Consider the following 16,727-nt stretch of genomic DNA (forward strand, 5'->3'; position numbering starts at 1 on the left):
ATATTTGTCATTATTTAGGCTTTGGGTTATTGACGAAAAACTGGTTTTTCATGTTTCTCCCGAAAAAAATGTTTCAAAATACCATAAAAACTTCAGGCTCGTTGAGGCTCCCATGATTCGATCTGACCCAAATTTGACATGAGATCTTGTAGTAGGCCTAGGATCAATTTTAGCCTGCAGCGCAAAACATTTCACAGGTTTTAAATTTCCCATACAAATTTGGGGTAGTCTAAAGTGCATATTTGAATATTGAAAAAGACACCGAGACGAGAAAATTTGAATAGTTATTCAAAAAGAAAGTCAAATTTTATTTAGAATTCAGAATTTCATGGTCTAAAGATTGGGTTAAGCTCATATCAAATACAAAAAAAAGTTTGTAGGACACTTTCTCTTTTTTATTGTTCAGAATAAATTATTTTTTGCATGCATAAGTTTATAGATAAAATTTTGTGTTTTTCTTAAGGGGGGGGTAGGGTCTAACGGGTATAAAAAAACACCATTTTCACGATTTTTTTCTAGAGCTATCATTCAAACAAATGTATTCAAATTTCTTGCATTATACAAAGCATTGTTAAAAGAACATTTAGTAATTTTTTCGTAGAAAAATATTGAAAAATGAGCCGGTGACGGAGCATTTTCGAGGATGCCTTTTAGAAAACAGGATTTGCGGTGGACACTGTATCTCAGCACAGAATCATCTGAAGTCAAAAAATCAGAGCAAAATATTTTTAATAGATGTTTTTCTGGACCCCAACGTTTTTATTCAACTTAAAAATATTTTTATGAAATTTTTGTGGCTGTTTGAAGTAAAAACTACGATTTTTCACTTAAAAATCCGCCATTTTTCACCTCTAAAATCTCCCCAAAGTAAAAAAATCAAAAAAGAAAAACGTTGGGGTCTGGTATTTTATATGTAGAAAATATGTTCCAAATTTGAAAAGAATCGGATAAGTAGTTTTCAAATGACGGTGTCCACGGACTTTAAAAATGTGCTTTCGAGAAAAACGCGTTTAAAGTTTCTGCTCTTGCTTTCTTGCAGTATTAGATAGGAGAAGATAAAGGCCTATAACTTCTACAGTTTTGCTTCAATTGACTTGAAAATTTGACACAACATTCTTGAAATGTTTTACAAAAAGAAAATAAAAAAATAAAAAAATCGATTTTTTGAAAGTGTTAGACCCTACCCCCCCCTTAAAGCAATTAATCAGCAGGCGTTGGAAAAAAAATAAACGAAAACAAATTTCATCTCGTGTCAAAATTATAATTTGTCATATCCATTTTCGGCATAAAATTAAATGTAAAGTACTATTGTAAGGAAATGCAGTCTTGTGGTTGGATGTTCTAGGCCAGGAACCTGTTATCTTTAATACGGTCGATTTCCCGGTAGAATCTTCATGGAAAAAGGAAGCCCGCAGCTAAGTTTTCATAAGGAGAGAAAGAATAACTTTTCGATTCCATCGCCCATTTACCAACCAATCGTGGAAAATTTGTTCAATTGTGATTATGAAATGTGGATTATGAATGGTGGATGTGAGTAGTCAATCAAGCTGAGCTAAGCTCAGCTAGAAGATGTGTTTTTCTTAAAAGTTTAAATTAGATGTAAGTCGAAGAAAATTCTGAATAGTTTAACTGTGAGTTATTATATATTTTTTTCAACTTCTGAGCAACCACCTGAAGCTTGAGAATACTGAATAATACGTTTTTATTAAAATAATTGTAAAGAAATTTATTGTGGACTTTTATGTAACTCACGATAGTTCAATACGCTAATTGTCGATCGTTGACGGATAAGCAATCGCCAGTCTTACAATTTATTTAATTTTGACTCTATGGATAAGTAAAAAATACTGGCTTGGCATTTTTCCGTTCATACTGCTTCATGCAGATATTTTATCGTCATGGAATTTCAAATGTCTCAATCAGTGAACTTCAAATCAGATTTTCAAACTCATCCAGTGTTGATATCATATTCTTCAGTCAAGTACTCAAATACTTTTTTCCAATATGAGTTAACTTTTGCCACGAAAACACTAGCTCCGATCACAATCAAATACTGAAATTACCGAACAGACATGATAATTAGAACCTAATTAGAGATGGTCGACATAACGAATGGACTCTGGGTAGAGGTAAGTCGTTGTTGCGTGATCCCTCGATTAGCTGTCTCCCAATATATTTTCGCGTCCCACCCAAAGCTTGCACGAAAAAAACACCTAACAAAAACAGGAGACAGAACTTCTCGAGTTGACACATTCGTATCGTGTGTCCTGGGCGGCCAGGCTGGCGTAATCATAATTATACGGATTTTCCGGAGCAGCTATTTAAGTGGGCGAAAGGTGGGGGATTGGTGATCCGGCGACTAACTGGCCGTGATGACGATTCGACGAAAATCGTCTCAACAGGTTTAATGAATACGATTTCGTTGCTGGTCGTTGTGCCGTGCCGGCCATCTTTCCGGGTTAAACTGTTGAATAGGTGCGTGTGCGTTTTTCCTTTTTGGGCCTTTGTTTCGATTCGTCCGACGGAACCGGGTAAGGGGGGATGATTTTGGCCCGGATCGGTGTGGGTTGATAAGCGTTAATGGGCCCTGAATAGATAATCGGAATGGACACAGAACAAGACGAGGTCCATTGAATAAATTATTCTGTGTAGCTCGTGCGGCATAATCTTGGCTCATCATCATCGATCGGCCGGAGGTGGTCAATTGATTTCAAGCATCATTAGCTCCTATCAGTCGGGTCTTCGGTTTAGGAAATGTGATGTGGAGAAGCTCAACTGAACCACTGCATGATAGGAAACATTCGATTGAGACAACATCCCTTTTCAACATGATGATCCTTGTTCGTAGTGTTGATGTTGTTTGTGGCTCCAAAGGTAGATTAATGTCTGTTTATGGGGAAATGCCACAGCTTCCAGCCTTATAAACATTAAATGAATTGAATTTAAAACCACATGATTATGGGCTTTGCGGTGAGCTTGTATCCGTTACCCGAAGCGATATGGTTGTGGTTTCGTTTTCCACTCATCTGCCAAACAACGATACCGGTGATGTTCGGTGTTGGAAAACTGATGACGACTTCCGCTTTCAGCTTCCAGCTGGCTGACTGGCTGGCTGATGCCATGGTGTGGCGTGGTGAAATGTTAATCGGTTGATATGGAATCGGACATGTTCCAGTGAATTGTTAGCTATCCGATCTACATACATCATGGGCTTTGAGAACCATCGAATGGGGATGATAGTTATGCATTATGGTTCTTCTCATTTCGACTGGAATTTGGACCTTCAACTCGAGTCGGAGCCATTATCATGAGCTTGGGAAATGAATCAGCAAATAAGCCAGTTATTTTCGTCATCACCTCGCTTTCGACAAAGGCATTGCGAACGTTATCTTTAGTTTATTATGATCATTTGCTTTCGCTGATTTAGAATACAAAGTTTCATTACCAGCTAATTTATTTAATGGTTTCAGATTTGATAAACGAACTGTGGGTTTCTTGTTTCATCCAAATAACTTGTATTGCCTTTTCACAGGCGTTCAAATTTTCTGCCCAGCGTAGAAAATCTTGACCTTGATCAGTTTAGCATAAATTCAGACGTGTTTCCGAAAGGCCCAAATAAATAAATCGCACATCGCAGCATCTGAAGAAATTATGAACTTTTTGATCGATTTTCTGGTGCTCAAGCTTGAAGATACACGTAAAAATTTCGGATATTGTTCTAAACATGTTTCAAATTGTAGCGATGAGATAAAATAGAATAAATTTCTATGGCAACGTTTGTTAACTTGGCAAAACAAACAAAACAAAGTCAGTCATTGATCGTTTCTTGTGAGTGATAGACATGTCTGAGTGAGTTTCTGAGTTGAGTATTATAGCTGCTTCAATTTTTTTTCCTCCGGTTAATAAGACGGAGAGGATGGAAAAAGCGCTGATTTTTAAGGCTGCTGCTATAATTGCTTGTTTTGATTTCGCCTTCCGGTGGAAAAGACGTAAGCCAGATTGTTAGATTGCTGCTTTGATTGTTTGTTCCTCCGGTAAGTAAGACGGAGGGGCTAAGAAGCGCAGAATGTTAAGGTTGCTGCTATGATTGTTTCTTAAGATTTCGCCTTCCGGTGGAAAAAGACGTAAGCCGGAAGAAACGAAGATTTTTAAGGCAGCTTCTGCTGATTGTTTGTTTTGGTTGGGCCTTCGGTGGGAAAAAACGGAATGGCTTAAAATGGCTGTTTGTTTTGATTTCGCCTTCCAGTGGAAAAGGATGGATTGGCTTATGAAGCGCAGATTTTTCAGGCAGCTTCTGCTGATTGTTTGTTTTGGTTTGACCTTCCGGTGGAAAATGACGAAATTGGCTTGGGAACCACAGATTTATAAGGCTGTTGCTGCTGATTGTTTATTTTGAATTCGCCTTCCAGTGCGAAGTGAATGTTTAAGGTAGCCACTGCTGATTGTTTGTTTCGGTTTAGCCTTCTGGTGGAAAAAGACAAAATGACTTATGAAGCGCAGATTTTTTTAACAGTTCCTACTGGATGTTTGTTTTGTTTCTTCTGTTGCTTCTGATTGTTTGTTTTGATTTTTCCTTCAGGTGAAAAAATACGAAGATGGCTTATGAAACACAGATTTTTGAGGCAGGTTCTGGTTGTTTGTTTGGTTTGGCCTTCCAGTGGAAAATACAAAATTGGCTTAAACGGCGCAGATTTTTAAGACTGTTGCTGGTGATTGTTTGTTTTGTTTTTTTCCTTCCAGTGGAAAAGGACGAATTGGATTAGGAAGCGAAAATTTTTAAGGCAACATTTGTTAATAGTTTGTTTTGGTTTGGTAATCCAATGGAAAAAGACAGAATTCGCTTAAAACCGCAGATTTTAAAGACTGTTGCTCCTGATTGTTCGTTTTGATTTCGACGAATTGGCTTAGGAAGCGCAGATTTTAAGGCAGATTCTGCTGATTGTTTGTTTTGGTTTGACCTTCCGTTGGCAAAACGGAATTGGCTTAGGAAGCGCATATTTTTGAGACTGTTGCTCCTGAATGTTTGTTTTGATTTCGCCTTCCGGTTGAAAAAGACGGAAAGGTTTAAGAAGCGCATATTTTAAGGCAGCTTTTGACGATTCTTTGTTTTGATTTGACCTTCCAGTGGAAAAAGACGGAATGGCTTAAGAAGAGCTAATTTTTAAGGCTGTTGCTGCTGATTTTTTGTTTGGTTTGGCCTTCCGGTGGAAAAAAGACGGAATTGGCTAGGGAAGCGCAGACTGTTAAGGCTTCTGCTGATGATTTTGATTTGGCCTTCCGGTGGAAAAGAACCGTTTGACTTAGGAAGCGCATATTTTTGAGGCGGCTTCTGCTGATGGTTTGTTTTGGTCTGGCGTTCCGGTGGAAAAAGACGAAATGGCTCATGAAGCGCATATTTTTAAGGCTGCTGCTGCTGGTTGTTTCTTAGATTTACCCTTCCGGGGAAAAAAAGACGGAATTGGCTAAGGAAGCGCAGATTTTAAAGGCTGCTGCTGATTGTTTGCATTGATTACACCTTCCGGTGGATGGAATTGGCTTAAATAGCGCAGATTTTTAAGGCTGCTCTTATGATTGTTTGTTTTGGTTTGGCCTTCCGGTGGAAAAAGACGGAATGGCTTAAAAAGGGCATGTTTTTAAGGCTGCTGCTGATGATTGTTTGTTTTGATTTCGCCTTCCGGTGGAAAAGGACGGATTGGCTTAGGTTGCGCAGATTTTTAAGACTGCTTCTGCTGATTGTTTGTTTTGATTTGGCCTTCCGGTGGAAAACAAACGAAATTTGCTTAGAAAGCGCAAATTTTTAAGGCGGTTTCTGCTCATTGTTTGATTTGATTTTGCCTTCCGGTGGAAAAAAGTGGGAATTGGCTTAGAAAGTGCAGATTTTTAGTGCTGCTGCTGATTGTTTGGATTTGGTCTTTTGTTTTGGAAAGCTGTCTTCAAGAATACTTTCGGATTATTCCGGCTATGATAAACACAGTCTGAGCGTCAAGAACAGTTTGGGAACGCTGTTGCTGAGAATATTTTAGGATTGGATCAAGAATATGCAGAAAATAAATAAAATTTTAATATTTGAAAAGCTTTTGCTGAGAATGGAATGAAATTTCGCAGACGGTCGAGAAAAAAGTGTGAAGAAAGATTATCGTCTCAAAGTTTCCTTCTAACTAAGTTGTGTAAAACGAACAAAAAATCTCAGTGCACCATAAATAAGCATTGAAATACGTAAAAGTTATGTTTCTTTTAGTTGGAATGTTTCATTTTTCAATTTGTTTTTTTTTTTTTTTATATTTTCAGCGCGGGGTTCAACGGGGTTATTTTTTCTACTGAAGGCAACATTGAACAGCTCGTTTAATTGACCAATAATGATCGATGAGAATTGGAGTAAAAAACCTATTCATAAAATATTGAAAAAAATCTTTCAATATTTCTCGCATAGGTTTTTTAAGCCAATTCTCATCGATCGTTATTGGTCAATTAAACGGGCTGGTCAATGTTGCTTTCAGTAGAAAAAATAACCCGGCTGAAACGAACACAATTTTATCGTTTTTATGATCCACTTTTCACGGCAGTTAACGAACAAACGCTCAACGTATCCTGGCGAAAAAGTGGGGGAGATAAAGCTCCCAAAACGTTGTAAACATTAAAGAGCTCCCCCTCGGAAGGGGGGAAAAAACGAAGCAAAAAAAAAAACAATCGCCAATGCCACGCGTACGCACAGCCTATCTTTCAGGCGACACCAACTGAATTGTGTTGGTGCCGTGATAATGATAATCGCGAAAAAATATTACCCAACCACACGCCCGAAAAAATATCATTGGCCTTCATCACTGAATCATCGACGGCTGTTAGTAATGGAATCATCATCGGAAAAGTTTGTTAAATTGTTTTTCAATTTTTTGTTGGTATCGATTTACTAAACTCACCACACACACACACACACACACACACACACACACACACACACATTCGGTGATATATCAGAGGGTAATAAAAAAGTAATTCACCACTAATCTTCGCATCTAAATGGGTTATGAAAAATAACGACCGCCTAGATGTTTGCAAACATTTTAAAACTAGAAATTTGTCACCGGAGGCCCATTCGCGCGCCCTTAGTTAGGCAAAGCTTTCTCTGAACAATTTACTGCAATGGCGTTGAAATATGCCACACAAACTGTGCCGTGTTAGTGTGGCGGCTTATCGCGCTGCATGTCGGTCCCGGATTTAGATCCGCGGATTTCCGGAGAATTCCGCGGGTTGCGCGTTCCCCCGATAAACAAACAATGCAACGGGCGAGATTCGTTGAAAATCGCACGGCACACGAAACTGCACATTTATACATGCATAAACACAGTCACACCCAGTCACAGTGGGTTGTTTGTCATGATTCGGGATAAGGTCCGGCCCGGTTGACGTTATCGGAATCGCGAAATCTTGGTGCCACTTTTAATTATTATGTCCGCGGAGCGAGCGGACACACACAGAAGAATCTCGCTATCACAGCGGCATTTCAACGGGCAGCCCGATTGCGGTGTTGTTTCCGCCGTTTAATCGATGAGCTTCCGTCCGAGTGGTTTGGTCAAGTGCCGCAAAATTTATAGTCTTGGTCGTAAATTCTTTCGGCAACAATTAAAGCGCCGATAGTGTGAGCCTGTGTGACGGTCGCCATATTGAGAGGTTCGCGCGTTGTTCTTTTCGAGTGAAAGGCTATTGTTTTCGTATAATGTTTGTGCCCCAAGATAATCTTGTTGTTTGGCAGCTTCAGTTGATACGCGGAAGTATTGTTCTGGTTTTTTTTTGGAAAATTACTATAATAAGTTACGCATGAACTGTCGTCACTATCAAAGTTTTTTTTTGTGTGGGGTCAATTTGGCGCTTTTGTATTTGACGATCATTTCTGATGTTTTAAATTAATTTTTTTGCACGTTCACATTTGTTATTTATTGCGTGGCACAAAATCGTTAACTCACAGGATAAATTCATTTAAATTGGAACTTAATTTTAAGACAGGTTCCGGTAAAAGAGTAAAATGAGTTTGTATAATATTTTAAATCTTATAACCTAAATGTCTTCTAACTTAAGCAATGGAAAATGAAAAAAGTTCTTCCAGAAAAAAAAAATATTTCCACATTCTTACACATCTACACGGATCGAGTTTGACATTTTTAGCGTTTCTTCCTTTTCAGCCACATAAAAAAAACGAAACGATAAACTTTCTTCACACTTTTTTTCGCCACCTCACTCGAAATCTGTGCTGAGCATTCGTTGAAAGAAGTTGAGCTTTTTTTTTTTCGTTTTATCACGTGTTGGTTAGAAGATGCTGAAGGACGTAAGGAAGAGATGAACATCGTACAAGGATATTTCCGTGTTTTTTTTTTATTCATTTAATCATTTGAATCTATGTTGGTACGGAGGGTTTAAGATAAGCTAGAGATTAGTTCTGTTCAACACATTTTGTAGACTTTTTGCCAATTATTACCCGAGCAGATTCATTTTTGAGTAAGAAAAGCGTACCGTCAACTGGGGCATCGTGCAACACTTTTCAACTTCAATGGCTTCTCAAAACTTTATGTCCACAGATAATCACACCGATTGGACATTAAAAGTTTTTAGATTGATGGGACATCAAATTGACATATTCAGAAAAATTATTGGTTTCATCAGTTATTTTTAAATTTTCAAAAACATGTGATTTTCGCCCTTCTAAGAAAAGAACGTAAGTTACAACAAACTTGGTTTTTAATGAGAAATCAAATGAAAAAATTAGAAAATTAATTGTTTTTGGTCTATTTGTGATGTCATTACGCATAAAGCACCAATTTCGTGTTGGTTTTTTTAAATTAAATTTTACATTTTTTTTGTCAAAAATGTTTAGAAAAACGCATATGGATGCTGCATACATTTAGGGGTTAAAAATTCTACAAAAAATCTACTAGCTGGAATCATAAAATTTAATGTGTGGATGGATGAAATTTTGAAATTAAGAAACGTGTGATGCAAAACAACCTTATTCCAGCATATGGAAACGAGATTTGGAGATTTAAAAGGTGAATCTTCGATTTTTATTTTGATGCATTTTAGCCATGACAGGTAATTGAATTATTAAAATATCTAATCAAAAAAATTGATGATTGTCCAAAAAATATTTTTACACCAACAGTGTTGGTGTAGTATAATAAATGCAATAGATAGTTTGTAGGTGATATTAATTAGGCAATCCGTCATACTGGGTAAAGTTTTTTAACGGCATCGAAAAATGTAAAAAAATGTACATTTATTGCTCGAATTTTTAAATTTTCTCTGAGACACAAAAACTTTTAGAAAATATCTTACGAGAAACTACGTCATCGACATATTGTTATCGATAAATGGTTTTACTCACTCTCTCATGGTAATTTTTTCCAAGTAAAATTTTCAGTTCGAGATATGAATTTACCGTAGTAACGGAAAATTACTTGATTCCAAGGGTATTTAAAATAAGTGTTAACAAACATGTCAGAAAATTGGCTTCAGTTGGGGGAATTCATTCCTATTTAACTCTAGGCCTAAGACAATTCCATTTACAACACTATATGACTTTCAAGTATTAAAACTAATTTTAAATTTTAAATTTTGATTTGCTTTTCAATAAACCTTTTGTATTGAAACTCAAATTTTGATACTCAAACATCCTACCAAGTCCTTAGAATGGAGATTTATTAAGAAGTGTAACGAAACAAGTTCAGAATTAAAAACCAATCATTTTAACCTCAAAATTCATTCATCAAATATTGATTCCACACTACAACAAGTTGTCACGATAGTCAAAAAAGTTCTAAAAGCAAGAATCCATTACTTTAAAACTTATCACTTTGATTATAAAAAAGGTTTATGGCAAACAATCTTTATGCTGTTATGAAATTTTCTTCAAAACTCTAATTTCAGCCTCGATTTTATTTTGTTTTTCTTGTTCATCTGAATGGAGGGAAAAGATTTTGAGAAATTTTACAAGTCCATAAAATTCACATTTTTCCGAGGCGCCGAAAATTTAAGAGCTAATTTTGATAAATTTGGCGCCTCGAATACGAATTTAAAAAAAAAATAATTTTTGTAAATTGGTCAAAATCGTATAAGAAATTTTTTTTAATATACTGTAAAACATAACCAAAAATTTAAAAATAAGAGTTTAAATCAATTTTCAGCTTTCCCAAAGACCGCAAGCTTTTTTGACTTCTGCAAAAAATGTGTGTAGAAGAATTTTTTTTTGTTAATTTTCACAATTTTCAAAAATACGGGAATTTTTACAATTTTTCAAAGTTTTAAACCAATTTGAATTTTAATTATTTTATAAAGTGAAAATCAATTCGTTTAGCATGCTTCTACACATTTGTTTACTTAAATAAAACCTTTTTTTCTTCAAGAGTGATGATGATACCTTTCGAAATTTTTGAAAACTGTACAATTTAACTTTGTTAGATCTTTTTCTTCATAAAAACAATATCTGTAGCTAAAATATTATTCTTGGAGTGAAATAGGCATAAAAAGGCATAAAAAAATGTTTCCTTGAGCTATCAATTACATAAAATAAATAAATTTTAAAACGTTTTTATTGAAAAAAATTCCTTCCTAAATGTAAAAAAATCTAATCTTCTTCATCTTATTTTTTTTTTCAAATTTTAAAATAATGTTACCGAATTTTATAGTATTTCTTAAATTCTCAAATATCTTACTCAAATTTTTAATAAGAAATACATTGTTTATATCGTTCATCCTTTCCAAGACCAAAACTTTCAATTGACGGCAACAAAATAGTCAGAGCCTAAAATTTGAAACTTGAAAACCTGCGTTTGAAAGTTTATTAACGGTTTTAAGATTTTTTTTTATTATTTTAAATCATCTTTTAGAATCCATCGTAGTTTGTTTAATTATTTGAAGATAAATAATTCGGAATAGCAACTTTAAAGCACAATTTTAATGCAAATATTTGATTTGTGTCTGCCATATTTTCAACAAATCTGTCGATTCATTTTTTTTTCATCAGTTTCTTCAAATCCTATACTTTGTCAGTATAAGCTTTCAAAGACTTATCGAAATGTTGTAAAGTTATCATTGTGAACTATTAAAAATGAACTGTTTTGGCCTTTTATTTTGATAACCGCAAGAATTTTATTACACAAATGATTTTATCTCCGATTTTGATCACTGGTACCCTTGAAATAAAATTTAACCTTTTATTCTTTTATCCAATTTAATAAAATCATCAAGGATGTGTTTTTTGTTTATTTTTTCTCTCTTCAGTTCAAAATGAATATTTTTTTCCTAGTGAAGACTTCACATTTGAAAAATTGGTTGATTTTTTTTTCATATTCAATATATTACGCGTGAAAATTCCGAAGCTATTAGTTCCGGTCTTATTCGTGTAGAGAATATAGGAAATGTAGTATAGAAAGTAAAGAAAAACATGAGTTTGATTAATTTAATAACTGATATGTGATTAATAATAATAATTCATATAATTCACAGTGAAGACGTACGTTGTCTGTGAAATCAGAAGCTAATCCAGATCAGTAGAGCTGATTTTGAACCAGTGTCCTCACTAACATTATTAAAAAAAAAAGAAATCTCCCAGATGCGACGTGAGAGACAAGAGAGCGTCTATATAAATGAAATTGAAGAAACGAAACTTAACGAAATGAACGTGTGACTGTGTGTGTGCAATCGGAGCGGAAAAATATTATCGCTTCTGAACGAAATCGATGATAGAATTCAGTTGATAGAGAATTGCGTTGACGAAATGTTCGATCGTAAGCGACAGAAGAAAGCATTTCCGAACGTTTGATCAGGAATTAATCCTCCGGACTCGACAATTCGAAATTTAAAGTATTTGTTTTCTGGTTTTTCGGAAATATTTATTACCAATCATACCAAAATCCGGGCAATATCAGGGAAAATTCTACAAAAATCCAGGAACTATTCAACAAAAATCAAAAAGAAAAACATTTGAATCTTTTCATTTTTCATTGAAAATCATACCCAGATTTTGAATCGTATTTTAGACTCCCGAAAAAACCGTTTAGGTTTATTTTATAAAATCTAGCTTAGCTTGATAGCTTTATAATTATAATGATGCAATTTGAATTTTTGTTTTGATATTAAAATAAAATGTTAATCAGGGATCTTTTCAACAAAATTTTGCAAACAGGAGTTCCAATTTTTGTTTTATTAATTATCCGGGCTAGTCTGGTTAAAATCGGATAACCTGGCCAGCTTAATGTTGCTTATTTCATTTGAACTTCCAATATGTTTTATTTTAAAAACCTTCAATTTAAAAAAAATAATCTAAAAATCAATCCAATTTTAAAAAGTAAAAGTGGGAGATTAAAATTTTGCGGTTCAAATCGAATTTACGTTAACTCGATCCTAGATATAGATTTTAGTTTGATATTATTTTCTTGAAAAAAAATGCAATATTAATATTGTTGAACATTACACAAAAATTAGACTAAAACGTAATTACACTAGGACTAGACTTCAGGACAAGGAACGTTATTTTCGATTTCGGGCTTACTGGAAAACAGGATTTATACGAAACTTTGATTTTGACTTATTTTGAATCGAACCAGATAAATTTATTATTTTTTTCAAGTTTGTGTGATGCTCTTGAGTAAGGATATGGTTTAACAAATAAATTTTCACATTAATTGTGCTTTTTGGGGTTAATATTATTTCTAGGTTAACTTGAATTACGAACCAAACCCCCCAATGAAGAAGTTCTCCGCCCGGGCCTGGTTAAATGGATAAAAAAAAATGTTAAAAATGACAAAAAATGGAAAAAAATTGGATAAAAATTATGTTAATGCTACTGGCTATGGTTTTTTTGCAGGAATAAATGAAAAAAAAAATTTGGAAAAAATCGAAAATATTCTAAGTTAGGAAAAATTTGATACAAATTTCTTTTAAAAATAGTTCAAAAGAATTGAGTATCTTATATCTTTTATTTTTTCTTAGTTATAACTATCGCATTTTGGAAGAAGTGGATATTCAATGCCGACTTTGGATTAATTTCAATAAAAAATACCCATTTAAAAATACCCATTCAAATTTATCTTATTATTTTACCCTTTCATTTTCTTGAAATCGAAACAGAACTTTAAATTTTTTACGGTATCTTACTTAGGAAAACTCATCTCAGATCTCATACACAGAAAATTGTTTTTTATTAATTTTCACAAATTTCATAGATTTTCTAAATTTTTAAACACTATCAAAACGATTAATTTAGATGTCATTTTGACTTAGAATTCCGCTATAATTTTTTTTTAATTTGGTATGACATTGGTTATGTATTTTTTTTTAATATCTTAATGTGATGAAATTCATAGAAATAAAATCACATAATCCGTAACAAAATTTGGAGGACAAGTCACAGAATTAAAGTATTTTTTTTTTCAAAACACAGTTTTTTTTTGCAAAGCTACATTCAATAAGCTAAATCAAAAAACATAATTTATGTATGAAAAAACCCAAAAAACTCCCACGTCAGAAAATATACAGGCGCTTATCCCACAAAATGACTTGAATTCTTGAACGACAGCGTAAGTGATATTTTTTGGACCTCATTTGGAATTTTAATTGTATGAAATAATGATATTGGAAGTTCATTATTCCTAAAATTTATCTGTTGAAATGGGTTCTATTCAAAAGTTTTTATGTTTATTGAAAAATTAAAAACAAATTCTTGTAAATTGATTTTCGGCCTATCGATTCACCGTCAATTATCGGTGGTTAACTTATATTAAAAATAAAAAAAATCTTGAAGTTTTTTTAAGATAAATTCAGAGTTTAACGTTGAACTGCGGTAGAAAGATATGTCAAAATGTTGTATAAAATATCTCTAGGCACTTAAACCCTTGTGATCCTAAGCACATCATATGTTAAATTTGATCTTGTGATTGCTAAGCTATAGTACGTCAAATATCGGTTTTCATCCATTTAGATTACAACGGTGTTTAATATGTCTAAATTCCTCCTCAAATTTGAGGATGTTTAAAAGTTTTCAAATTGATTCTTCCTGCGCACACAATCTTTCAAATATGTCTATCCATTTGTAGAAGACATAAGTCCTTATAAGGTAAGCCCTTCACTCAAAGTAAAATAACAATCTAAATATTTTACAAAATTTTTAGAACAAAAAGTAAATAACCCCATATTTTCAAGAAATAATTACTTGGACGTGTCGACGGCAGTCTGCATCCAGGCGCGCGCCCCGAGCGGCTCCTCCTTCAGCGAAGTCATCGGTCCACGGGGCTGGTTCATGTCGGCCCCGGTCGGTGGCAGCCCGAACATCATCCCACCGGCCCCACGTGGCACCGATGACGGGTACAGCTTCCGGCCCCATTCTAGCTCCAGCGTCGGCCAGGGCGATGCCGAGCTAAAGCCCGGCACGGTCTCGTCCGAACGCAGCTTTAGCCCGTTGTCGTACACCGTGGCAACTATTGTGATCGCCTTCGGGGAAAAAAGGGGCAAACACTGGGATTGCGTTCAGGAACACTGGGGTGTTAGCCTGAACTGGTTTTTATTTATTGGTTGTTCACAAGTTTCCTAAGGTTTGCCTCTAGGATTACACAACACTCACAAGAGCACTTCAATTTGCCTCACTTCAACTTCTTTAGGTTTCAAGTTATCACACACCGATCCGAATGTCACTTCCGGTTTCGTTTGATGGGCACTTTTCTAACGGTCGCCTAAGGGATTGGACCCAGTTTTCCCAAACCACATAAATCACACTACAATCACTTGTTCGGATCCGGGCCAAAAGGCGAGCTGCTGTCGATGGCACTTGGCACGTATTCTTCTACTGCATCGAAGACCCAACAAACAGACAAAACACAGATATCACTCACTCGATAACGCCACAACGCACACAGGTGTTGTCGATTGGATGGTCTCAAGTGTCCGATTTACGCCAGAAAGACGGTTTCCCTCCTATTCCGGTTGGCTCCAGATCTCCAGAGAGTGTAAACGTTCGTCCCGTGTGACTGCTAAACCCCAACTGAAATCAGCAGCTCAAAGTTACGATCGGAGTTTTACACCACACTGGTACAGCTACTGGTGACTGGCTGCTGCTTCCAGTATCGGACCACCGCTATTGCTACTGTTGCGAAGAGACCGAAGGACCGACGACCGCGCGCGCGATATTCTCTGACATACATACATACGACGACGGACGACCAACCAAGGGAGCGACCGAGCACCGAAAACCAGTAGCAGCAGCATCGACCGCATCATCAGCCAAGCCAGCAGCAGAGCAGAGCAGGGCCCGGGGTTGACGTTAACTTTTGAGTTTTTCCATCCATCCATCCATCCCGCACACCGGATCCCGGCAGTGCGTCAGAGTAGGTCAACACCACATATCCCAGCTCGCTCCCTCAAACGAGCATCCATCCACGTGCACGTGAGTCCCCGCTGAGCTTACAGCAGTATTGGTGCGTATACACACCGGATACATGGACCGCAGAGAGAGTAGCAGCAGCAGCAGCACCACTGTCGGATTTACAATCCCTTTGGCTTTGAGTTTCCCAACCCCATTCCAAAACACACCGACTGCCTCTCGCTCTGGCCACCGCACAGCACCGGCAGCCGCTGTACTAATTCCCAGTGCGCGAACTCCCAGCAGTATGAAAAGGATATCTCCGGAGTCAAATCTTCTCAGTCCCAGTAGGCTCCGCCTTGTCTCCTCTTTGTTCTCACTGCACATTCTCACCACGTGCGCCTTTACAAAGGCGCCGATAAAGCAGACCCGCTTTTAGTACAATTAAAAAAAATCCAAGTAAACACCGGACTCCCACAGGGAAAATTACCTTTCAAAGACCATTTCCTGGTCCCGAATCCAACCTGAATCGATCATCGAATCCTATTGACCTAGAGCCTAAACTAAAAACTACCCAAATCAAGCGGGCATTATCACCGAAACGAAACACACAAAAAAAACAAAACAAACCTTTAACTCCACCCACCAAAACAAATGCACTACATAAGCTGAGAGAGAAAAAAATCACTCTCACAAAAGTTTCAAACTTCTCCTCACTGACGACGCTCTCTCTCTCTGCCATGTGCGCAACCATTCGAGGGGAAAAATCCCACCCATTCCGGTGATCTCTTTTGTACCACTGCCATGAGAAAGAGACAAACAATCCCGGTTGTACTAAAACCCCAGAAATAAATACTTGTTGCGCTAGGTTCCGTTTTCTTATTGTTTTTCCACAAGACGAATGACGGCGGCGCCGCTTTTCTCTGAAAATGGGGAGGCGTGTTCCTTTGCTAACTTATTTCTTGTGGTTTAACTTTTTTCCTTATCCATTTTTCCCTCCTTTCGTTTTGTTTTTTTGTTTTTCGAAATCACTTTGGTAAATGAAAAATTTTCCTCGGGTTTTGTTTTTCCATAGCATATCTTTACGATGGGATACGATTTCCTTGTAGCGACGGAACAATTGTTTGACTTACCGTGTGTTAATCAGGAAATTGCATCGAATCCTGGCTTGCAGAAAAACGTGACTAGTGATTTGATGAATGCAGAAGCCGACAAATGCGGGACAATAGTTGGACGACTTCAACATTTCCATCCATGGGTTGTTTCGGTCAAGTGTTATCGAAGATCATCTATGCGAAATAAAATTCCAATTTTAAGGGCAATCAATAAGAGACATTTCTCATTAGAGTCTTTGTAGTTGAATACCTTAAAACAGGTTCTTCAGGAA

The 16,727-nt window shown here is 36.2% G+C and overlaps 1 protein-coding gene across 6 annotated transcripts in view; it reads right to left on the minus strand.

Annotated features, from left to right (window-relative positions):
- The window catches only part of LOC129746565 (transcription factor collier), a 141,759-nt gene extending 125,885 nt beyond the window's left edge, over nt 1–15,874 (minus strand). For 2 of the 6 annotated variants that reach the window (XM_055740266.1, XM_055740264.1), the window contains exon 1: nt 14,198–15,874. In XM_055740266.1, coding sequence (XP_055596241.1) covers nt 14,198–14,319 — 122 coding nt within the window. In that variant the 5' untranslated portion in view covers nt 14,320–15,874. The remainder of the gene's footprint in view (nt 1–14,197) is intronic. The other 4 variants (XM_055740265.1, XM_055740267.1, XM_055740263.1 and 1 more) reach the window with 3 other exon arrangements.
- Nucleotides 15,875–16,727: the final 853 nt, after the last annotated feature.

The sequence above is a fragment of the Uranotaenia lowii genome, chromosome 2 (assembly GCF_029784155.1).
Source record: "Uranotaenia lowii strain MFRU-FL chromosome 2, ASM2978415v1, whole genome shotgun sequence".
In the NCBI taxonomy this organism is placed as follows: Eukaryota; Metazoa; Arthropoda; class Insecta; order Diptera; family Culicidae; genus Uranotaenia; species Uranotaenia lowii.